Source organism: Neoarius graeffei, chromosome 2, assembly GCF_027579695.1.
Source record: "Neoarius graeffei isolate fNeoGra1 chromosome 2, fNeoGra1.pri, whole genome shotgun sequence".
NCBI classification, from domain to species: domain Eukaryota; kingdom Metazoa; phylum Chordata; class Actinopteri; order Siluriformes; family Ariidae; genus Neoarius; species Neoarius graeffei.
The window spans coordinates 82,333,619-82,361,508 of NC_083570.1; the positions used below are offsets into that span (position 1 = coordinate 82,333,619).

A 27,890-nucleotide genomic window follows, 5' to 3' on the forward strand; every position below is an offset into this window, starting at 1 on the left:
CCAATAGGAGAAAGCTCTTTCTTTAAAGTACAGTGGAGCAATGACAGCATCACCTTGAATTCAACAACCCCAAACACTTTCTTTAACATTTCTAATCTCAATCCTGGAATCAGTTACACCGTCCGGATATCTGCTGTTGCTGCAGATAATATAACAGAAGGAGAACTAGTTGATCTTTCAGTCTATACAAGTATGTTTCAGAGAATTGTCTTCTCAATTGATGACAAAGAAATTCCTGAACCATGTTTATGCTAATGGTCTTCTTTTGCGTTCACAGAGCCTGACACTGTTCGCAATCTCACAACTGTTAATGTTACAACCTCCTCTATAGTTCTGTACTGGACTGAGGCAGTGGGGCACATCTCCCATTATGTAATCCAATATGCGAATGTCAGTACGACCATCAATAAGACTCCTGAAAGCCTCATGATTAACATAACTAATCTGACTCCGGGAGTGCAGTACATGTTCAAAGTGTTTGCAGTTGCTGCAGATAATAAAACACAAGGAAAATACAGCTGCATTTCGGCATACACAAGTAAGACACAAGTTAGAAACATTGCCTGAATATCGTAAGTAATTTCATATTGGCATTGTATGGTGGTTCAGTAGGTAGTATTGCATGGTATCTGCAGTTCCATGCTGTGTTCAGGTTACTATATGTGTAGAGTTTAAACAAATGTTTTCCAAGTATCTGCATGGTTATTTCCAGGTTTGCCTGTTTGTTCCAACGTCCAAAAAACATGCTGGTAGGTTGAGCGACTAATCTGAATTGCCCCTGTGTGTAAATGCCTGTGTGAACGGTGTCCTACAATTCACTGTCATCCAATCTAGAGCGTATCCCATCTTGTACCTGCCCCCCCCCCCCCCCCCAACAGTCTTTGGATCCTCCACCAACCTGTCCGGGATAAAGTGCTTCCCAAAGAAGGCCGATTGCATCATTTTTTTTTAAGCTGTTATTTTCATGTAGATGTTTGTTGTTTTCTGACACAATGGCATCTAACCTGTACTCACAGAACCTGATGTTGCCAGGGACCTCAGTGTGACTGAAATTACAACAAACTCATTGTTTCTGAACTGGACTGAACCAATAGGAGAAAGATCTTTCTTTAAAGTACAGTGGAGCAATGACAGCATCACCTTGAATTCAACAACCTCAAACACTTTCTTTAACATTTCTAATCTCAATCCTGGAATCAGTTACACCGTCCGGATATCTGCTGTTGCTGCAGATAATATAACAGAAGGAGAACTAGTTGATCTTTCAGTCTATACAAGTATGTTTCAGAGAATTGTCTTCTCAATTGATGACAAAGAAATTCCTGAACCATGTTTATGCTAATGGTCTTCTTTTGCGTTCACAGAGCCTGACACTGTTCGCAATCTCACAACGGTTAATGTTACAACCTCCTCTATAGTTCTGTACTGGACTGAGGCAGTGGGGCACATCTCCCATTATGTAATCCAATATGCGAATGTCAGTGTGACCATCAATGAGACTACTGAAAGCCTCATGATTAACATAACTAATCTGGCTCCGGGAGTGCAGTACATGTTCAAAGTGTTTGCAGTTGCTGCAGATAATAAAACAGAAGGCAGTTACAGCTGCATTCCGGCATACACAAGTAAGACATAAGTTAGAAACATTGCCTGAATATCGTAAGTAATTTCATACTGGGACTATATGGTGGTTGAGCAGGTAGTATTGCATGATGTCTACAGTTCCATGCTGTGTTACATTACATGGCATTTAACAGACATTCTTATCCAGAGTGATGTACAATAAATGCAACTTTCAGGTACATGAAGTGCTGAACTTCTACATAAAGTTCTAGTGTCAAATGTACAAGTGAAATAATAACATCTAGTGTAATATTCTGTTGAAGTAACAACAATCAGCCAAGGAGAACAAGCCAGTATACAAATGAGCCAACAAAGCACAAATAAATAGAGAAAAATAAACACCCCAGAGACTAAGTCATCGTGACCAGGCTAGACAGCACACATCCTGCGTTAGTCAAGACAGATAAGGCAGCTACATGATTATACAGTGGGCAGAGAAGCAGGGTAGAAGTGCAGTCTGAAGAGGTGGGTCTTCAGTCTGCGCTTGAAGTTAGTCAGGGAATCAGCAGTTCTGACCTCAATGTGAAAGTCATTCCACCAACGGGGAGCCAGGACGGATGGAATGTTGTGAAGGAGGAATGTACACGTCCAGGTCACTGCAGCGATGTTCAGCAAAGTGGAGAATCTGTTGTTGAACACCACCACTAGGTCCCTCGCTCTGGGTGAAGGTGACATAGATATGAAGGTCATTCACTGGACAAAGTCCAGGGTTGGAGAGGATGGAGCAGGAATGTAGATCACCTTTGTCTTGCCTGGATTGAGCTTCAGGTGATGGTTCTCCATCCAGCTCTGGATGTCACGCAGGCAAACCGAGATGCGAGCGGAGACCTGTGTGTCAGAAGGAGGAAAAGAGAGAAACAATTGAGTGTCATCAGCATAGCGGTGGTAGGATAGACCATGAGCAGAGATAATCAGGCTGAGAGACTGGGTGTAGAGGGAGAAGAGAAGCGGACCAAAGACTGAACCGTGGGCGAGACTAGTGGGAAGTGGGCATGGTGCTGATACTGTACCAGCATATGTAACCTGGAAGGAGTGACCGGAGAGGTAGGACTTGAACCAATCCAGGGCTGTGAAGGGCATCCCGCACATCCCCCATCCCCAGTGCTGATAGGGATGACAGGAGGATGGGGTGATGAACTGTGTCAAATGCAGCAGAAAGGTCAAGGAGAATCAGGATAGAGGAGAGGGAGGCAGCATGTGCTGTGTGAAGTTCCTCACTGATGGAGAGAAGCACAGTCTGGCTCGGAAGCCAGGCTGGTGAGGATCCAGGAGGTTGTTCTGAAAGAGAAAAGAGGAGAGTTGGTTAGCAACAGCACATTCAAAAATCTTTGATGAGAATGGGAGGAGAGAACCCGGGCGGTAGTTCTGGATGACAGAAGGGTCTCAGGTGGGTTTTTTCAGCATTGGAGTGATGTGGGCCGCTTTTAAGCTGAAAGGAAAGTATCTGGAGGATAAGGAGGAGTTGAAAATGGAGGTAATAAATGGGAGGATGTCAAGAGTGATAGTCTGGAGGAGAGATGAGGGCTAGAGTTAACGGCACAGGTGGTAGGACGGTGTGAGAGCAGGAGCTGGGAGAGATCAGCTGTGGAAAAAGGATGAAAAAGCAAAGAGCGAGGGGAAGGGACAAGTAGGGTGGGGAGAGGGAGGCACGGGCTGTTTAGGTTACTATCTTTGTAGAGTTTCTACACATTTTTCTTGTACCTGTGTGGTAATTTCCAGGTTGGTCTGTTTCCTCCAACCTCCAAAAACCATGCTGGTGAATTGACTGGCTAATCTAAATTGTCCCTGTGTGTGAATACCTGTATGAATGGTGTCTTACAATTGACTGCCATCCAATCTAGAGTGTTCCCATCTTGTACTTGTCTTTGGGTCCTCCACAAACCTGTCCGGGATAAAGTGCTTCCCAAAGAAGGCCGATTGCATAAATTTTTTTTTCAGCTGTTATTTTCATGTAGATGTTTGTTGTTTTCTGACACAATGGCATCTAACCTGTACTCACAGAACCTGATGTTGCAAGGGACCTCAGTGTGACTGAAATTACAACAAACTCATTGTTTCTGAACTGGACTGAACCAAGAGGAGAAAGCTCTTTCTTTAAAGTACAGTGGAGCAATGACAGCATCACCTTGAATTCAACAACCTCAAACACTTTCTTTAACATTTCTAATCTCAATCCTGGAATCAGTTACACCGTCCGGATATCTGCTGTTGCTGCAGATAATATAACAGAAGGAGAACTAGTTGATCTTTCAGTCTATACAAGTATGTTTCAGAGAATTGTCTTCTCAATTGATGACAAAGAAATTCCTGAACCATGTTTATGCTAATGGTCTTCTTTTGCGTTCACAGAGCCTGACACTGTTCGCAATCTCACAACGGTTAATGTTACAACCTCCTCTATAGTTCTGTACTGGACTGAGGCAGTGGGGCACATCTCCCATTATGTAATCCAATATGCGAATGTCAGTATGACCATCAATGAGACTACTGAAAGCCTCATGATTAACATAACTAATCTGGCTCCGGGAGTGCAGTACATGTTCAAAGTGTTTGCAGTTGCTGCAGATAATAAAACAGAAGGAAATTACAGCTGCATTTCGGCATACACAAGTAAGACACAAGTTAGAAACATTGCCTGAATATCGTAAGTAATTTCATATTGGCATTGTATGGTGGTTCAGTAGGTAGTATTGCATGGTATCTGCAGTTCCATGCTGTGTTCAGGTTACTATATGTGTAGAGTTTATACAAATGTTTTCCAAGTATCTGCATGGTTATTTCCAGGTTTGCCTGTTTGTTCCAACGTCCAAAAAACATGCTGGTAGGTTGAGCGACTAATCTGAATTGCCTCTGTGTGTAAATGCCTGTGTGAACGGTGTCCTACAATTGACTGTCATCCAATCTAGAGCGTATCCCATCTTGTACCTGCCCCCCCCAACAGTCTTTGGATCCTCCACCAACCTGTCCGGGATAAAGTGCTTCCCAAAGAAGGCCGATTGCATCATTTTTTTTTTTTAAGCTGTTATTTTCATGTATATGTTTGTTGTTTTCTGACACAATGGCCTCTAACCTGTACTCACAGAACCTGATGTTGCCAGGGACCTCAGTGTGACTGAAATTACAACAAACTCATTGTTTCTGAACTGGACTGAACCAATCGGAGAAAGATCTTTCTTTAAAGTACAGTGGAGCAATGACAGCATCACTTTGAATTCAACAACCCCAAACACTTTCTTTAACATTTCTAATCTCAATCCTGGAGTCAGTTACACCGTCCGGATATCTGCTGTTGCTGCAGATAATATAACAGAAGGAGAACTAGTTGATCTTTCAGTCTATACAAGTATGTTTCAGAGAATTGTCTTCTCAATTGATGACAAAGAAATTCCTGAACCATGTTTATGCTAATGGTCTTCTTTTGCGTTCACAGAGCCTGACACTGTTCGCAATCTCACAACGGTTAATGTTACAACCTCCTCTATAGTTCTGTACTGGACTGAGGCAGTGGGGCACATCTCCCATTATGTAATCCAATATGCGAATGTCAGTATGACCATCAATGAGACTACTGAAAGCCTCATGATTAACATAACTAATCTGGCTCCGGGAGTGCAGTACATGTTCAAAGTGTTTGCAGTTGCTGCAGATAATAAAACAGAAGGAAATTACAGCTACATTTCGGCATACACAAGTAAGACATAAGTTAGAAACATTGCCTGAATATCGTAAGTAATTTCATACTGGGACTATATGGTGGTTGAGCAGGTAGTATTGCATGATGTCTACAGTTCCATGCTGTGTTACATTACATGGCATTTAACAGACATTCTTATCCAGAGTGATGTACAATAAATGCAACTTTCAGGTACAAGAAGTGCTGAACTTCTACATAAAGTTCTAGTGTCAAATGTACAAGTGAAAGAATAACACCTAGTGTAATATTCTGTTGAAGTAACAACAATCAGCCGAGGAGAACAAGCCAGCCATACAAATGTTTTCCAAGTATCTGCATGGTTATTTCCAGGTTTTCCTGTTTGTTCCAATGTCCAAAAAACATGCTGGTAGGTTGAGCGACTAATCTGAATTGCCCCTGTGTGTAAATGCCTGTGTGAACGGTGTCCTACAATTGACTGTCATCCAATCTAGAGCGTATCCCATCTTGTACCTGCCCCCCCAACAGTCTTTGGATCCTCCACCAACCTGTCCAGGATAAAGTGCTTCCCAAAGAAGGCCGATTGCATCATTTTTTTTTAAGCTGTTATTTTCATGTAGATGTTTGTCGTTTTCTGACACAATGGCCTCTAACCTGTACTCACAGAACCTGATGTTGCAAGAGACCTCAGTGTGACTGAAATTACAACAAACTCATTGTTTCTGAACTGGACTGAACCAATAGGAGAAAGATCTTTCTTTAAAATACAGTGGAGCAACGACAGCATCACTTTGAATTCAACAACCCCAAACACTTTCTTTAACATTTCTAATCTCAATCCTGGAGTCAGTTACACCGTCCGGATATCTGCTGTTGCTGCAGATAATATAACAGAAGGAGAACTAGTTGATCTTTCAGTCTATACAAGTATGTTTCAGAGAATTGTCTTCTTAATTGATGACAGAAATTTCTGAACCATGTTTATGCTAATGGTCTTCTTTTGCGTTCACAGAGCCTGACACTGTTAGCAATCTCACAACGGTTAATGTTACAACCTCCTCTATAGTTCTGTACTGGACTGAGGCAGTGGGGTACATCTCCCATTATGTAATCCAATATGCGAATGTCAGTACGACCATCAATGAGACTACTGAAAGCCTCATGATTAACATAACTAATCTGACTCCGGGAGTGCAGTACATGTTCAAAGTGTTTGCAGTTGCTGCAGATAATAAAACAGAAGGAAATTACAGCTGCATTTCGGCATACACAAGTAAGACATAAGTTAGAAACATTGCCTGAATATCGTAAGTAATTTCATTCTGGGACTATATGGTGGTTGAGCAGGTAGTATTGCATGATGTCTACAGTTCCATGCTGTGTTACATTACATGGCATTTAACAGACATTCTTATCCAGAGTGATGTACAATAAATGCAACTTTCAGGTACAAGACGTTCTGAACTTCTACATAAAGTTCTAGTGTCAAATGTACAAGTGAAAGAATAACACCTAGTGTAATATTCTGTTGAAGTAACAACAATCAGCCGAGGAGAACAAGCCAGCCATACAAATGAGCCAACAAAGCACAAATAAATAGAGAAAAATAAACACCCCAGAGACTAAGTCATCGTGACCAGGCTAGACAGCACACATCCTGCGTTAGTCAAGACATCTAAGGCAGCTACATGATTATACAGCGGGCAGAGAAGCAGGGTAGGAGTGCAGTCTGAAGAGGTGGGTCTTCAGTCTGCGCTTGAAGTTAGTCAGGGAATCAGCAGTTCTGACCTCGATGGGAAGGTCATTCCACCAACGGGGAGCCAGGACGGATGGAATGTTGTGAAGGAGGAATGTACACGTCCAGGTCACTGCAGCGATGTTCAGCAAAGTGGAGAGTCTGTTGTTGAACACCACCACTAGGTCCCTCGTGCTGGGTGAAGGTGACATAGATATGAAGGTCATTCACTGGACAAAGTCCAGGGTTGGAGAGGATGGAGCGGGAATGTAGATCACCTTTGTCTTGCCTGGATTGAGCTTCAGGTGATGGTTCTCCATCCAGCTCTGGATGTCACGCAGGCAAACAGAGATGCGAGCGGAGACCTGTGTGTCAGAAGGAGGAAAAGAGAGAAACAATTGAGTGTCATCAGCATAGCGGTGGTAGGATAGACCATGAGCAGAGATAATCAGGCTGAGAGACTGGGTGTAGAGGGAGAAGAGAAGCGGACCAAAGACTGAACCGTGGGCGAGACTAGTGGGAAGTGGGCATGGTGCTGATACTGTACCAGCATATGTAACCTGGAAGGAGTGACCGGAGAGGTAGGACTTGAACCAATCCAGGGCTGTGAAGGGCATCCCGCACATCCCCCATCCCCTGTGCTGATAGGGATGACAGGAGGATGGGGTGATGAACTGTGTCAAATGCAGCAGAAAGGTCAAGGAGAATCAGGATAGAGGAGAGGGAGGCAGCATGTGCTGTATGAAGTTCCTCACTGATGGAGAGAAGCACAGTCTGGCTCGGAAGCCAGGCTGGTGAGGATCCAGGAGGTTGTTCTGAAAGAGAAAAGAGGAGAGTTGGTTAGCAACAGCACATTCAAAAATCTTTGATGAGAATGGGAGGAGAGAACCGGGGCGGTAGTTCTGGATGACAGAAGGGTCTCAGGTGGGTTTTTTCAGCATTGGAGTGATGTGGGCCGCTTTTAAGCTGAAAGGAAAGTATCTGGAGGATAAGGAGGAGTTGAAAACGGAGGTAATAAATGGGAGGATGTCAAGAGTGATAGTCTGGAGGAGAGATGAAGGCTAGAGTTAACGGCACAGGTGGTAGGACGGTGTGAGAGCAGGAGCTGGGAGACATCAGCTGTGGAAAAAGGATGAAAAAGCAAAGAGCGAGGGGAAGGGACAAGTAGGGTGGGGAGAGGGAGGCACGGGCTGTTTAGGTTACTATCTTTGTAGAGTTTCTACACATTTTTCTTGTACCTGTGTGGTAATTTCCAGGTTGGTCTGTTTCCTCCAACCTCCAAAAACCATGCTGGTAAATTGACTGGCTAATCTAAATTGTCCCTGTGTGTGAATGCCTGCGTGAATGGTGTATTACAATTGACTGCCATCCAATCTAGAGTGTTCCCATCTTGTACTTGTCTTTGGGTCCTCCACCAACCTGTCCGGGATAAAGTGCTTCCCAAAGAAGGCCGATTGCATAAAATTTTTTTAAGCTGTTATTTTCATGTAGATGTTTGTTGTTTTCTGACACAATGGCATCTAACCTGTACTCACAGAACCTGATGTTGTAAGGGACCTCAGTGTGACTGAAATTACAACAAACTCATTGTTTCTGAACTGGACTGAACCAATAGGAGAAAGATCTTTCTTTAAAGTACAGTGGAGCAATGACGGCATCACTTTGAATTCAACAACCTCAAACACTTTCTTTAACATTTCTAATCTCAATCCTGGAATCAGTTACACCGTCCGGATATCTGCTGTTGCTGCAGATAATATAACAGAAGGAGAACTAGTTGATCTTTCAGTCTATACAAGTATGTTTCAGAGAATTGTCTTCTCAATTGATCACAATGAAATTCCTGAACCATGTTTATGCTAATGGTCTTCTTTTGCGTTCACAGAGCCTGACACTGTTCGCAATCTCACAACGGTTAATGTTACAACCTCCTCTATAGTTCTGTATTGGACTGAGGCAGTGGGGCACATCTCCCATTATGTAATCCAATATGCAAATGTCAGTACAACAATCAATAGGACTCCTGAAAGTCCCATGATTAACATAACTAATCTGACTCCGGGAGTGCAGTACATGTTCAAAGTGTTTGCAGTTGCTGCAGATAATAAAACAGAAGGAAATTACAGCTGCATTTCGGCATACACAAGTAAGACATAAGTTAGAATCATTGCCTGAATATCGTAAGTAATTTCATACTGGCATTGTATGGTGGTTCAGCAGGTAGTATTGCATGGTATCTGCAGTTCCATGCTGTGTTCAGGTTACTATATGTGTAGAGTTTATACACATGTTTTCCAAGTATCTGCATGGACAGTTACACCGTCCCGATATCTGTTGTTGCTGCAGCTAATATAACAGAAGGAGAATGAGTTGATGTTTTAGTCTATGCAAGTATGTTTCAGAGAATTCTCTTGTATTCTCATTTGATGAAAGAAAGAATTTGTCAGCAGTGCCAAAATATCATGCAGATACAGGTCAAAAGCTTCAGTTAATCTTCACACCAAGCATCATAATGAAGAAAAAGTGTGATCTCTATGACTTTGATTGTGGCATGGATGTTGGTAAGTGAAGGGTTAGTTTGAGTATTTCGTAACCTGTTGATCTACTGGGAATTTCACACACAAACAGTCTCTAAACTTCACACAGAGTGGTACGAAAAACAAAAAAACACTGAGTGAGCGATTGTTCTGGGGGTGAAAATGCTTTGTTGATGAGAGAGATCAGAGGAAACTGTCCAGATTGGTTTGAGCTGCCAGGAAGGATATAATAATGGAAATAAAAGCTCTTTGCAACGGTGGTAGCAGAAAAACATTTCAGCATGCACTAAACCTTGAGGTAGTAAGGGTACAACAGCAGACCACATTGGGTTCCACCCATGTCAGCCAAGAACTGGAATCTGAGGCTAAAATGTGCACAGGCTCATTGACACCCGGGATCGGCAGGAAAAATGTGAGGGGAGTTGGGTGAATGAACAGCACTTTCCCCTCCCTCTAGGTGCAAGGCAAGGCAAGGCACCTAACCCCCAACTGCTCTCCAGGCGCTTTAGTATAGCTGCCCACTGCTCTGGGTATGTGTTTATGCTCATTGCTCACTTGTGTGTGCATATGTATGTTCACTGCTTCGGATGGGTTAAATGCAGAGGAGGAATTCCATTGTGCTTGAGTGTACATGTGACAAATAAAGTCTTCTTTAAAAAAACACTGGACAGTTGAATGTTAGAAAAAAACAAGTAACTGGTCTTTTTTCAGTCTTCAGCTGCCTCGTTTGGGTGAGTCTGTGCCCATCACAGCCTCAGGTTCTTATTCTTGGCTGACAGGAGTGCAACATGATGTGTTCTTCTGCTGTTGTAATCCATCCACTTCAAGGTTTGATATCTTGTGTATTCTGAGATGCCTTTCTGCTCACCACAGTTGTAAAAAGAGTGATTGGTTATTTGAGTTACTGTTTCCTTCCTGTCAGCTCGAACAAGTCTAATCATTCTCCTCTGATCTTTCTCGTCAACAAGGTGTTTCAGCCTGCAGACCGTCTGCTCACAGGATGTATTATCTCATCTCATCTCATTATCTCTAGCCGCTTTATCCTTCTACAGGGTCGCAGGCAAGCTGGAGCCTATCCCAGCTGACTACGGGCGAAAGGCGGGGTACACCCTGGACAAGTCGCCAGGTCATCACAGGGCTGGATTTATTATTATTATTATTATTATTATTTGCACCATTTTGTGTAAACTCTACAGAATGTTCCTTGTGAAATTTCTCAGAGATCAACAGTTTATGAAATACTGAAACCAACCTATCTAGCACCAACAACCATGCCACAAAGGTCACAGAGATCACACTTTTTCTTCATTCCGATGCTTGATGTGAATATTAACTAAAGCTCTTGATCTGTATCTGCATGATTTGTTGGGTTATGCTGAGGCCACATGATTGGCTGATTAGATAATTGCATGAGTGCACAGGTGTTCTTAATAAAGTGCACAGTGAGTGTATATCCCGAATTCTCTTTGATTAAAGCTGCTAATAGAAATAGAAATTAACAATAACATGGATTTCAACTTGGAAACAAAAAAGCTTTCACAATATTTAAATAGCTTTAAATTTAGGGAAAATGCAGGCTTTAACCATGTGCAGTCTGAGGTACAGCCTGGGTATTCATTTTCATATAAATTAGAATAAACTGTAAATAAAAATATACAAGGCATATAAAAATTAAAAATCCCTGCAAAACTATTCAACATCAATTAGCAAATCATGATTTTTTTAATGTAATTCTCAGGAAAATTTAAATTACTCTTACCTTCTGACAACTTTGATGATTTGCACACTTGTACTGTGTTTTGATGGGGGTTGAGGGCAGGTCAGGGCTGGCAGACAGCAACCAGTAAGCAGGCCCTGTCCACATGGCAACGGATTCAGGTGAATCTGATAAAATTGTTTATCGTTTCGGCCTGGCATCCACACGGCACCAGCGTTTTGGGTGCCCCAAAACAAAATCTTTTGAGAATGGGTTCCAGAGTGGAAAAATCTGGCAACGGCGCCGTTGCAAACTCATCTGGATGAGTAGAACGGATTTGTTTACGATGACGTCACAACCACATGACTGTCAGTGCTTCACGCCGGGTAGAAGTGTAACGAACTCGATGCGAGTTGTCAACAAATCCTATAACTTGGTTCATGAAACGCGCTTACAAAATATTTTCACTGTGAATATTTATTGTGTAATGGTGCAAAGTGAGAGACAGAGAGAGAGAGAGAGAGAGAGAGAGAGAGTGAGAGAATAGCCCTTAGGGCAGAGTCTTTAGTCCAAACACTGCAGAAGCAGTACCAAACAGCGCACCGCCCGTGCGCTTTCCAAAAACAAAAACAATCCCGCCAGCAAAAATAGGGAAAAAAAAAAGGAGCGATCTCATCTCTTCAGATGTTGATTTAAGTCCGACAATACATTCCTCAAAAAGGGCGTAGAAGAACAAAGTAATCCATCAACGTGTAGCATTCAATTTGTTCCAGACCATTAAAGAATTCTGGAGGATATCAGAATGTTGGCGTACCGGCTTCCATCTACCCCCATTCATTCCTCTCTCTCTCTCCATCTACCCCCATTCATTCCTCTTTCCGCGTCTTTCGTTTTACGCTACTGATTAATAATCAAAACTTTATGTGGCTAATGCTACAGAAGAAGGGGTTTATGCGCATGCGTCTATTTCTATTGTTCTGGTGTCTCCGATGGGACCGTCTTACAGCGCACCTAGAGGTGTGGCAGGTGTATTGCATTGTTTTCAGCAAGCGTTGCGTTGCCATATGAACCTGAAATTTTACTGATCCGTTGCCCATGTGGACGCGATATTTAAAAAAAAAAAATCTCGTTGCCGTTGTCGTGTGGATGTAGCCTTAATGTTCATAATTTTACTGCTCATGAAATCACACAATGTGTAAATTGGAATGGAGTGTGATTCAGAGTGCCTGTACCAGTGAAGCTTCATATAAACTCTTGGAGTTATTATACATTGAGAGTCTGAGCTGTCAAGGCATATAAAGCCACATTTGTTTTGCTGTTAAAGTATTTGTCATTGAGTTTTTGGTCTTTTTTGTTGTTGGGTTTTTTTGTGTGTGTGTGAATTTCACATTGAGTTTATTCTTATTTCTCTACTGTGAATTGATTATCTTCTTCTGTAACATGACTCCTCCCATAGAGCCAGACACCGTCAGAAATCTCACATCCACTGAAGTCACAACAACATCTGTATTTCTGGACTGGGATGAGCCATCAGGAGAGAGAGCTTTCTTTAGAGTGCAATGGCTGAACAGCAGTACAACTGCTAAAACTGCCTTTACCGTCACTGATCTACTACCTGGAACAAATTACACATTTAAAGTCTCAGCTGTTGCTAGTGATAATAAAACAGAAGGATCACCGGTTGGCCTTTCTGTTTGCACAGGTACCGTAGTTTTCACAGATTAAATGTGAGGGTGTTGAAACGCTTTTCAGTACACATGTTAAAAGATATTGATAACATATAATAATAGCACATTGGGGTCTTTAGTAACCTTCTTCACCAAATATCTTCTACGTTTGGGCAGGCAAACTGTAAAAATACATATAAATCATTTAAGGACTCTTTTTTGTCAGTGCAGCATAACAATATAACAATATAAGCCATTTTATAAGCCATTTTTCCCAGTTTGCTCTCAGCTGCTGTTTCTGTGACCAGAACTGGCATGGTTGGAATGGCACAACATGTTGGAGTAACACCTGGAATACATATTTTCAAACTTAATTTGGTCTAAATTTGCACTTGCATTACTGCATTTTGAGATCCCCACTGACATCAAACACAACTCTAAAATGCAAATCTTCTCACATTTTGACCTGTTTTTTTAAAGTCAGAGTATGTTGCTGACTTGTCACTCAAAAATATGCCTAAAAACTCTGCTTTCCTGTGTCAGTCAGCACTCAGATGCATTTACACAGCATGGTCAAGCCCATCACAGCAGAAACTGTAATGTACGTACCGTATACATGGACTTATCATGACTTTTAAAATAAAGTAATTAAATAAAGTAATAAGAAATTAATACTTTTTAATTACTCTATGCACCATTTTCTATCTAAAATACAAAAAAATGATTGCATGTAATCTTTTCTAGTGTCTGCATCTTCACTAAAACAGATTAACCAGTGATGGGCTTGACTATTCTGTTTGAGCATGAGTGCTGACCAGCAAAAGAGAGCAAACAGAGTTTTTAATCACTTGTTAATTCTGAGTACTGTTCAAATTATTTGTCCAGTGTTCAGTTTGGTACTTTATACAATAAAGGACTACGTTGAATATGTACTTATTCACATCTAATAACACTGCACTCTACTACACTGCATCTACAGTTTTTAAAGGGAAATAGAGTTGATTTGATTGGATATAGCAGCACTAACCACACCTCTTGATAATGTGTTCATTCAAAATGCAAACCCCGGTTACATTTAGTGCATGTTGCCATTATTTAAGTTACCATGTTGTGTTCTCATGCCTCACCTTTGTGCTTGCTCCAGAATTACAAAAATGTGATTTACAAAATTATAATTGAAAAATCTGTATTCTTGTTACATTTTTACTAATCTGGTAACTATCTGACTCCTCAAGGTACACATCCTGTCGTTAACATAACCTGTGAAGGACCAAATCGCACTACAAGTGCTTTACTGAACTTAACATGGACGAATCCTCCAGGCGATAACCAAGGATTCAGCATCAGTCTCAGTCAAACATCCAGTTTCATTCCAACTTGCAATCCTGTCTGTAACCACATTTTTTCTCAAAACCTCCAACACTTCAACAGTTACACTGTGATTATTTCAACCCATGGATGTGGTGAGAATGGTATACGGGAGGTTAAGTGCAGAACAGGCATTACAGGCATGTGATTTAATTCTAAATTCCTGTATTGTGTTATCTAAAAGATATAGTAAAGAGCTCATATTAATCATACTGTATAGCTAACATGACATTGCTCGTGGTGCATGGTAGAAAATAATCAAGTGCACTTTTGTGCTCTATCATTTAAGAACCACCAGTTCCCAGTAATCCAGAAGATGTAAAAATAGAGGTCACTCCAATGAACGACAATGTCGTAAACCTAAAATTCAGTGACAGTCTTCTGAATGGTGCTAATGGACCAATCGAAGCCTATGGTGTTCTACTGTCAACTGATGATCAAAGTAGGACCTTTTCTGGTTTTTACTGAACTTCATATAGAAGGATGATACCTTGAACATTTATTATAACTAGAATGTTTTGAATGTAATTTCAGGTTACTTACCCAGGAATTTCGTAAGAATGACCTATAGTGATTGGGAAAACAAGAAGACCAAGACTTATCTCACTGTTTTAAAATTAAATAAAAATATAATTCACAGAAGCAACATGATTTCGATTGACATTGGAAATAACAGTGAGTCGGATGTACTCAATAATACAGATTATACAAATGGACCTCTGTCTAATCAAGTATATAGGTAAGGCTGCAGAAAATTTGGAATACAAATGAAAGTATAAAAGAGACAAGAAAAAGTGTATTAAGTTTAATAAAGTTGAATAAAAGTTTGACGTAATAGTCAATCATGTTATTTGCAGCTAATTCTAATTTCTCTTTGCAGGATATCTGTGGTTTTGTTCACCTACCTGACAATTAAAGACAGACTTGTGGACAACCAAACATCAATCTTCTCTGCAACACCTTTTGCCAGGACTACTGCCAAACCAGTTGAACAATCATGTAAATCAATCTGCATTCCTTATATTATCATATACAACTTATATCATCCAGATTTATCAAACAAAAGTTTCATCACCCAAAGGTCATCAGTAAATGGAAGAACAAATATTATTGTGTGAACCTTTGTTGAAATATTTATATATATTTTACAAACACTGTCCTTTGGGAAAACAAAGATCCATTAAAGTCCCAAGGAATATAGTTTAAATGACAAAACATTTTGCATAACACCAGGCTTAAGTGTTATATTACAGTTGTAAATATTCTGCACATTATGAATAAAAGACCCACATTAAAATGCAATAAAACGCAAACCAATCAGCTGAGTTCACTGCCCAGACTTACCTGAGAACTCTCTGCACATTGGCATAATATTCGAATGAACATGATTAATTTAGGTAAATCTAAGATTCCCTGCTACATCAGTCCTGATAAACTGCAAGGAACAGACAAACGGTAAAGGCCAAAGCAGAAAACAAGATCTCAATGTTTATTACAATTTATCTTTTTGTACCTGCACACTGTGTAGTTGTTTTGTGTTAATCATTGATAATATTTTTACCAAGAAGCTTAGCGTAGTTATTAGGATTGCTTGGTCCAAGGAAGTTTGCAGTGTAAATTGGGAAATATTTGAACTGCTGCAGAGAGTTCAATTTTTGTCTCTATAGCAAGTCATGTGAGGTGGTCTCCTCTCATCAGCATAACTCTTATTGTGTATATTGTCATGTATAAGTCATTGGCTACAGTTTTTCTCATGATTGTACCTTTTCTTAGTGTGTTAGAGAACAAGACAGATTCAGCCCTGACAAGTCAAGTCAAGTCAACTTTATTGTCAAATATGCTATACATGCTCGACATACAGCACAGATGAAATTTCAGTCCTCTCTGACCCACGGTGCAAACAGGCAATGCAATAAATAAAAATAGAATAATTGAAATAAACAATATAAACAGTATAAACACTCTAGATAAGAAATAGACATAGACTAAACACTAATATATATATATATATATATATATATACACACACACACATAAATTGGAGCAGAAGGACATAAAATAAACAGTCAAGGGCATTTGAGGTATAGCAGGTAAACATGAAATAAGCAGTATAAACAATAAACTAATGGCTGTTAAGGTGAGGTAGTGCGGAATAGTGCAAATGAGCGAGGTAAAGTGAAATGTGCAGTCCCTGAGTTCAGTGTGCGAATGAATGTTGAGTGTGTGTGTGTGTGTGTGTGTGTGTGTGTGTGTGTGTGTGTGTGTGTGTGTGTGTGTGTGTGTGGGACTGTGAGGGTGACATGATGTCAGATGCTGAAGGGGGGGCAGGGGGGTGTGCAGGCAGAATCTGTGGCAGGGGGCAGAGGGGGGAGGAGGCGCAGAACAGGGAGGGAGTTGAGCCTCCTGACCGCCTGGTGAAAGAAACTGTCCTTGAGCCTGCTGGTTTTGCCCCGGAGAGTCCGCAGTCTCCTCCCTGATGGCAGCAGGCTGAAGAGGCTGTGAGATGCGTGGGTGGGGTCACCTGCAATCCTGATGGCTTTGCGGGTGAGGCGGGAGTTATAGATATCCATAAGAGAAGGGAGAGAGACACCAATGATCCTCTCAGCTGCTCTCATGATGTGCTGCAGAGTCTTGCAGCAGGACACGGTGCAGGCGCCGTACCACACGGTGATGCAGCTGGTCAGGATGTTCTCGATGGTGCCTCTGCAGAATGTGTGCATGATGGGGGCCGGGGCTCTTGCTTTCCTCAGTTAGCTAATGGTTACTAATTTGCTACTTGAAGAGACTGTTCAAATGAAAGCGCATGGTTTTGATGAACACTGTGTGGGTATGACAAGTGATGTCATGTGACTTTTGAGCCCAAGCTCAATATTAACCCTATTAGACAGTAATCACACATTTATGTTGGAACTTCTCTGTATTTTGATAAGTCCCTCACCTTCAATTCTTACTCTCTACAGCAGCCACTACTGCAATTATTTTGGGGATACTGTTGCCTATCGTTGCTCTCTTGGTCATCGCCGTCATTGTCCTCATCATACAGAAAAGGTGAGAAACCACAGAAATCGCTCGGGTAAAGTGCGCACACACACACACACACACACACACACACACACACACACACACACACACACACACACACACACACTGTGTTAGTGTTCAGGAAAAAAGGAGCATAAGGGTTATTAGGGTGTTGGTTACAAATGAAACTTTTACAAACAATTATACATCAGCAACACCTTTTTGTTTTGATTGGAAGATAAGCATTGAGTAAAGCTATTCTATGAGATACAATCCACTGTACCTTGTTTGGTGCACCATGTTTTTCTTTGAGCATTTGGAAAAGGCTTTTAATACCAATTCAATAAGGAAAAAATGGACACTAACACAACCAAGACATTGAACCACACCAAGTGAACCTGACAGCAATAGTCATACATACACTGTTTCTTTTGGCTAGCTTCACTGACTTTTTTTTTTTAGACGAATAACAAGGGACTATACAGATATTCCTGTCAACAACTTAAGGTGATTTTCTATTGCTTTGTTTTGATATCTTCTTTATATTATATAAAGGAATTCTACGAATAATCTGTCTAATATTGTTTCTCTCTTTCTTTACACAGAACTAAAATGTAAGTGATACTCCTTTAACAGAAATTTGTTTCCAGCATTTATAAATCAATTCAAGTCCACCAGTGCCGTTGGTGTAATTGTTTCCACTGTTTTCTAATTTGCAGTAGTGTTCCTGTGAGGGTGGAGGATTTTGATGCATTTTTCAAAAAGCAGCAGCTGGATTCCAATTGTGGTTTTGCTGAACAGTATGAGGTGCGACAAACGCTATCACTGAAATATATATAAATTACTTTTTTTATCATGTTAAAATCGGGAATATTTCAGAAAGAATAAACATCAGAATGAAAGAAATCAAAAATGTTGTGTAAGATGTGTGCCTTTGTGGGGGAAAAAGTGCCTTATTTTCTTTTGCAGGATCTGAAGGTTGTTGGAACTGCTCAAACCAAGAACAGTGCCCTTGCCATGGAGAACAAGGGGAAGAATCGCTACAATAATGTACTACCTTGTAAGCACAGACCTGTACATTTTAATATTTTTATTACTATTAGAAGTCCTAGCACTAGCAGGCGTAATAGATGTATGAGTATATAGATACAAATAGAAAAGCTGCTAAAACCTTTACCTGTTTGGGGTTGATGTGATTTTTGAGGATTTGACTGTGCCTTACAACAGATTTGAATTTAGCACTATTATTTTTAGATGATTCTTCAAGAGTTAAATTATCAATACATGGCAACCCATTTGATGACTACATCAACGCAAACTATATTTCAGTGAGTTGACATTCATTCGTTTGTGTTTATGGCATTGTGGATAAATGTGGCTATGTAAGCTAATAAATGTATGTTTTTCAGTGAGTGCAAAGGGAGTAAACAATGAACACGGAACATAGAGCAAATATTTGAATAATATTGGCTGGCTGTGGGGGTGGCACAGTGGTGTAGTGGTTAGCACTGTCGCCTCACAGCAAGAAGGTCCTGGGTTCGAGCCCAGCGGCTGGCGAGGGCCTTTCTGTGTGGAGTTTGTTCTCCCCGTGTCTGTGTGGGTTTCCTCCGGGTGCTCCGGTTTCCCCCACAGTCCAAAGACATGCAGGTTAGGTTAACTGGCGACTCTAAATTGACCGTAGGTGTGAGTGTGAATGGTTGTTTGACCTGGTGACTTGTCCAGGGTGTACCCTGCCTCTTGCCCATGGTCAGCTGGGATAGGCTCCAGCTTGCCTGCGACCCTGTAGAACAGGATAAGCAGCTACAGATAATGGATGGATGGATGGCTGTGAGTGGTCTAGCAGATATATTCCATTCGGCTAGCATGATATTGAATTCGTCTTTGACTCGTTCAGTATCATGCTAACTGAATGTAATATATCTGATATACCACAAAAAAGCCAGAAAATATTATTATTATTATTATTATTATTATTATTATTACAACCCCGATTCCAAAAAAGTTGGGACAAAGTACAAACTGTAAATAAAAACGAAATGCAATGATGTGGAAGTTTCAAAATTCCATATTTTATTCAGAATAGAACATAGATGACATATCAAATGTTTAAACTGAGAAAATGTATCATTTAAAGAGAAAAATTAGGTGATTTTAAATTTCATGACAAAAACACATCTCAAAAAAGTTGGGACAAGGCCATGTTTCCCACTGTGAGACATCCCCTTTTCTCTTTACAACAGTCTGTAAACGTCTGGGGACTGAGGAGACAAGTTGCTCAAGTTTAGGGATAGGAATGTTAACCCATTCTTGTCTAATGTAGGATTCTAGTTGCTCAACTGTCTTAGGTCTTTTTTGTCGTATCTTCCGTTTTATGATGCGCCAAATGTTTTCTATGGGTGAAAGATCTGGACTGCAGGCTGGCCAGTTCAGTACCCGGACCCTTCTTCTACGCAGCCATGATGCTGTAATTGATGCAGTATGTAGTTTGGCATTGTCATGTTGGAAAATGCAAGGTCTTCCCTGAAAGAGACGTCATCTGGGTGGGAGCATATGTTGCTCTAGAACCTGGATATACCTTTCAGCACTGATGGTGTCTTTCCAGATGTGTAAGCTGCCCATGCCACACGCACTAATGCAACCCCATACCATCAGAGATGCAGGCTTCTGAACTGAGCGCTGATAACAACTTGGGTCGTCCTTCTCCTCTTTAGTCCGAATGACACGGCGTCCCTGATTTCCATAAAGAACTTCAAAATTTGATTTGTCTGACCACAGAACAGTTTTCCACTTTGCCACAGTCCATTTTAAATGAGCCTTGGCCCAGAGAAGACGTCTGCGCTTCTGGATCGTGTTTAGATACGGCTTCTTCTTTGAACTATAGAGTTTTAGCTGGCAACGGCGGATGGCACGGTGAATTGTGTTCACAGATAATGTTCTCTGGAAATATTCCTGAGCCCATTTTGTGATTTCCAATACAGAAGCTTGCCTGTATGTGATGCAGTGCCGTCTAAGGGCCCGAAGATCACGGGCACCCAGTATGGTTTTCCGGCCTTGACCCTTACGCACAGAGATTCTTCCAGATTCTCTGAATCTTTTGATGATATTATGCGCAGTAGATGATGATATGTTCAAACTCTTTGCAATTTTACACTGTCGAACTCCTTTCTGATATTGCTCCACTATTTGTTGGCGCAGAATTAGGGGGATTGGTGATCCTCTTCCCATCTTTACTTCTGAGAGCCGCTGCCACTCCAAGATGCTCTTTTTATACCCAGTCATGTTAATGACCTATTGCCAGTTGACCTAATGAGTTGTAATTTGGTCCTCCAGCTGTTCCTTTTTTGTACCTTTAACTTTTCCAGCCTCTTATTGCCCCTGTCCCAACTTTTTTGAGATGTGTTGCTGTCATGAAATTTTAAATGAGCCAATATTTGGCATGAAATTTTAAAATGTCTCACTTTCGACATTTGATATGTTGTCTATGTTCTATTGTGAATACAATATCAGTTTTTGAGATTTGTAAATTATTACATTCTGTTTTAATTTGCAATTTGTACTTTGTCCCAACTTTTTTGGAATCAGGGTTGTATACATACACACTCTCTTCATATCAGCATTCTTGAAAACCAACGCTACAGTAGCTTACCAGCAATTTGGCGCTGTTAGCGCGGCAGTGAAGTCACCTTCCAGCTGGTGTAGGGTTCATTAGCGCAGCAGTGAAGTCACCTTTCAGCTGCTATAGCGCTCATCAGTAGCACAGGCTAACAACTGAGAAACTAAGATTTCTGTCCCAAGAGTCTTCTTCCATGCACACTCACCCCAGCATTTTTCACTCAGACTTAAGTATTCATTTCCCGATGTAATTTACTTAGTTACTTTAAAAATCAACATTGACAGCTACACACAACGGAGCTACCTGGCAGCCAAAATTGTCTCAAAACCTTCCGCTTTTAATGAAGCAAACCTCACGGCCATGTTTGTTTACAAACTGTCACAGTCACTCGCTAACGCAGAAGTTTTACATCTCCGACGTGTCTCTTTTCCAGCTTTTCGATGTCTGTTGGTATGTTTTTCTCTTGTAAATATGCGTGAAGAATATATAATGAAGTTTTGGTAGACTTTCGGGTGTTCAGCGCATCTTCGGTTTCAATTTTTAGTTTATTTACACTACCGTTCAAAAGTTTGGGGTCACCCAGACAATTTTGTGTTTTCCATGAAAAGTCACACTTTTATTTACCACCATAAGTTGTAAAATGAATAGAAAATATAGTCAAGACATTTTTCTGGCCATTTTGAGCATTTAATCAACCCCACAAATGTGATGCTCCAGAAACTCAATCTGCTCAAAGGAAGGTCAGTTTTAGGCCCTGTCCACACGGCAACGGATTCAGGTGAATCTGATAAAATTGTTTATCGTTTCGGCCTGGCGTCCACACGGCACCGGCGTTTTGGGTGCCCCAAAACGAAATCTTTTGAGAACGGGTTCCAGAGTGAAAAAATCTGGCAACGGCGCCGTTGCGAAGTCGTCTGGATGAGTAGAACGGATTTGTTTACGATGACGTCACAACCACATGACTGTCAGTGCTTCATGCTGGGTAGAAGTGTAACAAACTCGATGGGAGTTGTCAACAAATCCTATAACTTGGTTCATGAAATGCGCTTACAAAATATTTTCACTGTGAATATTTATTGTGTAATGGTGCAAAGTGAGAGAGAGAGTGAGAGAATAGCCCTTAGGGCAGAGTCTTTAGTCCAAACGCTGCGGAAGCAGTACCAAACCGTGCACCGCCTGTGCGCTTTCCAAAAACAAAAACAATCCCGCCAGCAAAAATAGGAAAAAAAGAGGAGCGATCTCACCTCTTCAGATGTTGGTTTAAGTCCGACAATACATTCCTCAAAAAGGGCGTAGAAGAACAAAGTAATCCATGAACGTGTAGCATTCAATTTATTCCGGACCATTAAAGAATTCTGGAGGATATCAGAATGTTGGCGTACCGGCTTCCATCTACCCCCATTCATTCCTCTTTCCGTGTCTTTCATTTTACGCTACTGATTAATAATCAAAACTTTATGTGGCTAATGCTACAGAAGAAGGGGTTTATGCGCATGCGTCTACTTCTTCTATTGTTCTGGTGTCTCCGATAGGACTGTCTTACAGCGCACGTAGTGGTGTGGCATGTGTATTGCATCGTTTTCAGCAAGCGTTGCGTTGCCATATGAACCTGAAATTTTACTGATCCGTTGCCCATGTGGACGCGATATTTTAAAAAAAATCTCATTGCCGTTGTCGTGTGGATGTAGCCTTATAGCTTCTCTAAAGAGCTAAACTGTTTTCAGCTGTGCTAACATGATTGTACAAGGGTTTTCTAATCATCCATTAGCCTTCTGAGGCAATGAGCAAACACATTGTACCATTAGAACACTGGAGTGATAGTTGCTGGAAATGGGCCTCTATACACCTATGGAGATATTGCACCAAAAACCAGACATTTGCAGCTAGAATAGTCATTTACCACATTAGCAATGTATAGAGTGTATTTCTGATTAGTTTAAAGTGATCTTCATTGAAAAGAACAGTGCTTTTCTTTCAAAAATAAGGACATTTCAAAGTGACCCCAAACTTTTGAACGGTAGTGTATTTAGTGCTTAATTATAGCATGGCTAATCCTAGCAGTAGCACTGGATTAGTCTCGTCTTCTCTCTTTCCCGGCAGACAAAGAAATGATTCTGCGCACGCGCAGCAGACAAGTTTTGTCATTGGATATTCACATGAGCTCTGATGTATGACGTCATATTGTCTTGACAATGTGCAATATTGTCGCAATATTGCATGCTTATTCTCCATTGGGTAGAGTGACGTAATACATGTAGTATAAGCGATATGATAACAATATTGCATGCTATCAATAAACCCACTAGAAGGGAATAGAATACATGTTTTTATTCCGTGGAAAAAAGTGGCCCGTATGTATAATATTTATTTTTATTCCATTGTATTATGTTATTCTATGTTGTATATATTTTTTTATGTTTACCAAAAAACTGATGGATTGATCAAAGTTATCAAAGGCTACATATTTGACTTGATTATGTGATGTCTAATTTATCTCTTCAGGGTTACAACTCTAAGAAGGAGTATATAGCAGCTCAGGGACCATTACCAGCTACTGTGAATGAGTTCTGGAGAATGATCTGGGAAAAGCATGCCCATACCGTAGTCATGCTGACCAAGTGCTATGAGCAAGGACGTGTGAGTTTAGTGCTGCTTCATTATAAGGACCATTGTTTTTATCCAGCAAAGTGTTGAATCCTCTTGTTGTTATAGGGATGCAACAACTTAATAGTATGTAAATTCACTTTTAAGATATTCGTGTAATATAATATCACTAGGGCGGCACGGTGGTGTAGTGGTTAGCGCTGTCGCCTCACAGCAAGAAGGTCCAGGTTCGAGCCCCGTGGCCGACGAGGGCCTTTCTGTGTGGAGTTTGCATGTTCTCCCCGTGTCCGCGTGGGTTTCCTCCGGGTGCTCCGGTTTCCCCCACAGTCCAAAGACATGCAGGTTAGGTTAACTGGTGACTCTAAATTGACCGTAGGTGTGAATGTGAGTGTGAATGGTTGTCTGTGTCTATGTGTCAGCCCTGTGATGACCTGGCGACTTGTCCAGGGTGTACCCCGCCTTTCGCCCATAGTCAGCTGGGATAGGCTCCAGCTTGCCTGCGACCCTGTAGAAGGATAAAGCGGCTAGAGATAATGAGATGAGATAATATCACTGTGATACTTGTAAGAAATGAGTCATATGGTTAGCAATACTACAACTGTAGAGCAACTCAGTGTCTTACTGTGTCTCAAGAAAACTGCAGGTTTGATGGTTTTAATCATTGTGGTATGAGGGATCTTCATTTATTGCGAGTGGTACAATTGAGTAAGGTTTTCAGATCCAGTTGTTTAATGGTTTGTCATCTCTTTTATTCCCCATCAAGCTGTAAGCTAAACTGAAATAGCTTTCAATAAAATAATTCACATTCTTCTATAGGTTAAATGTGAGAGATACTGGCCACCAGAATCCAAGCTGTACAACAATATCCTTGTGACAACATCATCAGAAATTGAATTGGAAGATTGGACTATAAGGGACTTCGCCATCAAGAATGTGAGCTCATTCTCCTCAGTTAAGATCTCAGTTTCTGTTCAAAATTTTTACCAGTTTTACACTAATTAGGAATGAAAAATAGAGAAAAAAAATGAGCATGTTGTTTCCATTTAGTACCTTGAGAAAATCAGGATATCTGGCTCAGTGTTGCCAGATTCATCGAATGTTTGGTGTTGGGGTTTGAGCATTTTGTATACTCTGACCATCCACTTTGGTCGATGGTCAAAGTATACAAAATGCTCAAACCCCAACCCCAAACATCCATCTTTGTTACCGTGAGTTGGCCTAGTGGTTAGCGTGTCCGCCTCTCAATCGTGAGTTCTACTCATGGTCGGGTCATACCAAAGACCATCATAAAAATGGTACCTACTGTCGTCTGGCAAGGCATGCTGCAATACAGATGCGGGTGGGGAGTCAAACTCTCATGGTTACCAGAGGACTAGCCCCCCACTGTAACCCTAGCTATGTAATAAGCGAGAGGCCGAGTGCTACGGAAACGGAGATTGTCACCGCCCTATGCGTCACATGGCGTGGGAAGGGACTTTGACCATCCACTTTATTAGGAACACCAGTACATCTATGGAAGTATCCAGTGCATAAATTTATGCAGTAACACGTCAAGCGCAGAATTGCTTAGAGCACAGGGGCTGGGATAAAGCAATATTTAGTCTGTAAAATTTGCCAAAGAGACACAGTAAATTTGTTGATGCTTCACAATGTCCACAAGTGACATTCTTCTGAGAACTGCCTATGAGGTATTTACGGTAAGGGGTATTTAAAAGGATGGGCTGAAGCAGTTAGTAACTTTAACAGGCTAACCAGGTTGGGTCATGGTCACAAGGAGATTACAATGCCAGTCAGCATGGAAACTAGCAAGTATTTTCCAAAGTTCATTAGTTTGAAGGGAACCAGAAACTTAAAGCATTTTAATTAGAAGGGCACTTGGTATAGTGCATACCTCCACCAAGCCACATATCGTCAACATCAAAATCAAATCACTTGAATCTAGGATAATACTAAAGCTGTACACCAAATTTCATCAAAATCCATTCACTACTTTTTGAGTTATGTTGGGAACAGACAAAAAAAAATCCTGTATCCACATACATATCCAGATTTGCATCAAAATCTAATCAATTGTTTCTTGGCCCACCTTTCCTCAAAATTTCATCTAAATCCATTCACTACTTTTTGAGTTACATTGGTAAGATTCAAACAAACAAACAGAAGCAAAAATATAATCTCCTCCAACAAAGTTGGCGGGGGTTAAAATTGGCCTAATAGCTAATTGTCATATGCTCTTTGTAGGAAACACCTGACATTTATTACACGCAGGCTTATGGAAGGAGTCATCGTGTTGCAGTCAATTTTTGTGAATCTTTAAGAATAGCAACAACTAAGAAATAAAGCTGAGTGTTCTCCATAGGTGAAAACAGCAGAGACACGGAATGTTCGTCAATTCCATTTTACGGCCTGGCCTGATCATGGCGTGCCAGAGACCACAGAGGTGCTCATTAACTTCCGACACCTGGTCAGAGAGCACATGGACAACTTTTCTCGCAACGCTCCTGCTGTGGTGCACTGCAGGTATGCTTCATACTCATCGAGTCTTATGAGTCGCTTTTTCAAAAGGGATATCTCAGTAATTGGTGTACAGTGTGAAAGCTCTGAACTGACTTCACAAACCTTAATGAGATAAAGGAACCCGAATAAAGACAAAGTAAATTTTGGTATTTATTCTGAAACAAATTAAGTGTTGATACTGCATTTTGTAACTCTGCCTAAATATTATTCATTTATTCCAGTGCTGGTGTGGGGAGAACTGGGACTTTCATTGCCCTCGATCACCTGATCTTTCAGATTGAGAGGGAAAGCATGGTAGACATTTATGGAATTGTCTATGATATGCGTATGCACAGATCATTGATGGTTCAGACTGAGGTATGACACAAATGAGACCAATACTGATTCAGTATGCATGCTTTTAAATGGTCATCACCTACATTTATTTACTTGGGCCATCCTTAAAAAAAAAAATCAGTTTCCTGTCCACCGGGTTAGCAAAACATTTTCAGTAGGGAGGGAGGGATTTTTTTTTTATTATATATATATATATATATATATATATATATATGGATGGATAAGAAATCGCAATGCTGTGTTTGCTTTTTCTTTCAGTACTTTTTTATTACAAAAGCAGACACATTTAATAAAATATGACAGTTTAATCAACTGAAACTTGTACAAAAACATAGACTTTTTGTAGTTCTAAATCGACCGTTAGGCCTAGTTCGGATTGGATTGGATTAACTTTAATACTCCCCAAAGTGTTAATACTCCCGAATGCTGTAAAGTTCTCCAAGATTGTAGCGCGTAACAGCCACCGGGCCATGAAATTACCCTATTAAAATGATCACTGAATGATTTGTTTTTCTGAATCTTTACTATTTTGTTGTTCGCTAGAATACCATTTTGCGATTTCACACTTAAGCAAATGTTTGAAAACCCCGGATCTCCTTCCTTCATGGTGGCTGCCATTTTTCTGTGCCGCACGGCGCATGCGCAGAGCTGATTCGATTCTATATTCTGCGCGGAATGCGTAAATGTCAAGTTCAATTTTAGATTTACGAACCCGAAAAAAATGTCGAAAAACCGGCATTAAAAAAAATTTCAACCGCTCAAACGGCACTCACCTGGCCGGTGGACCGGAAACAGAACATTTTTTAATAATGGCCTTGTATACAGGCTGATCTGAGAATTATAGTCAATTGTCATTAATGAATTTTGTCAGCTTTATATTATTCATACCTAATATTTTGTTGTTATCCATCTCCAGGACCAATATGTGTTCTTGAATCAGTGTGCTTCTGACATAATTAAATCAAGAATGGGCACCAATGTGGATCTGATTTACCAGAATGCAGCAGCGTTCTCCATCTATGAGAATGTGCAAAGATGAAGAATGAAGGCATTAAGCAGAAATTAATTTCAGGTGACATTTAGCTTGGGATCAGAACAGTAATTTTGTAGGATTTTCTAAAATCTGCACGAGCCATTTCCTTATTTAACCGGATGTCACAACGATATGGCTGTTCACTGACAAATATTTTTAAGTATGCTTTAACTTAAATTAATATGCTTATTCATTTTTTTACCCTAGATTGTGAGACAATGAAACTGTATTTCGATAATATTCTTCATAAAAGGTTTGCTCTGAAATTATAAAGAGGTCTAAGAAATATATGTAAGATATATGTGAAAATTTGAGTAGTTAATGCACATGGAGCCATAATGTCATGTGAAATTGAGTTTTGGATTTCAATTTCAGTACTTCCACAATTTTACATACTGTACACTTTTTATACACATATTCGTGAACTCGGTAATCACACTGGATATTTGTTTTCTTCAATGATGAAATGTATTCATCTGTGACAGTCG

The 27,890-nt window shown here is 40.6% G+C and overlaps 1 protein-coding gene across 1 annotated transcript; it reads left to right on the plus strand.

Moving 5' to 3' along the window:
* The first annotated feature begins 426 nt into the window (after positions 1–426).
* ptprjb.2 (protein tyrosine phosphatase receptor type Jb, tandem duplicate 2) lies at positions 427–27,782 on the plus strand. The gene is made up of 27 exons (XM_060903582.1): positions 427–538; positions 1,017–1,277; positions 1,365–1,625; positions 3,625–3,885; positions 3,973–4,233; positions 4,706–4,966; positions 5,054–5,314; positions 5,942–6,202; positions 6,342–6,548; positions 8,548–8,808; positions 8,896–9,156; positions 12,700–12,945; positions 14,146–14,418; positions 14,568–14,720; positions 14,813–15,017; positions 15,159–15,277; positions 17,239–17,326; positions 17,762–17,806; positions 17,905–17,913; positions 18,019–18,106; positions 18,269–18,359; positions 18,554–18,627; positions 23,415–23,549; positions 24,333–24,449; positions 25,876–26,036; positions 26,255–26,390; positions 27,286–27,782. The coding sequence occupies exons 1-27, from the start codon at positions 427–429 to the stop codon at positions 27,406–27,408; spliced, it is 4,731 nt and encodes a 1,576-aa protein (XP_060759565.1). The 3' UTR covers positions 27,409–27,782.
* Positions 27,783–27,890: the final 108 nt, after the last annotated feature.

Bases quoted from the DNA above. Each gene is read 5' to 3' on its own strand.
- ptprjb.2 (XM_060903582.1), top strand. From the start codon at position 427: ATGATTAACATAACTAATCTGACTCCGGGAGTGCAGTACATGTTCAAA. The intron at 14,721-14,812 runs GTAGGACCTTTT...ATGTAATTTCAG, and splicing joins ACTGTCAACTGATGATCAAA to GTTACTTACCCAGGAATTTC. The intron at 15,018-15,158 runs GTAAGGCTGCAG...TTCTCTTTGCAG, and splicing joins CTGTCTAATCAAGTATATAG to GATATCTGTGGTTTTGTTCA.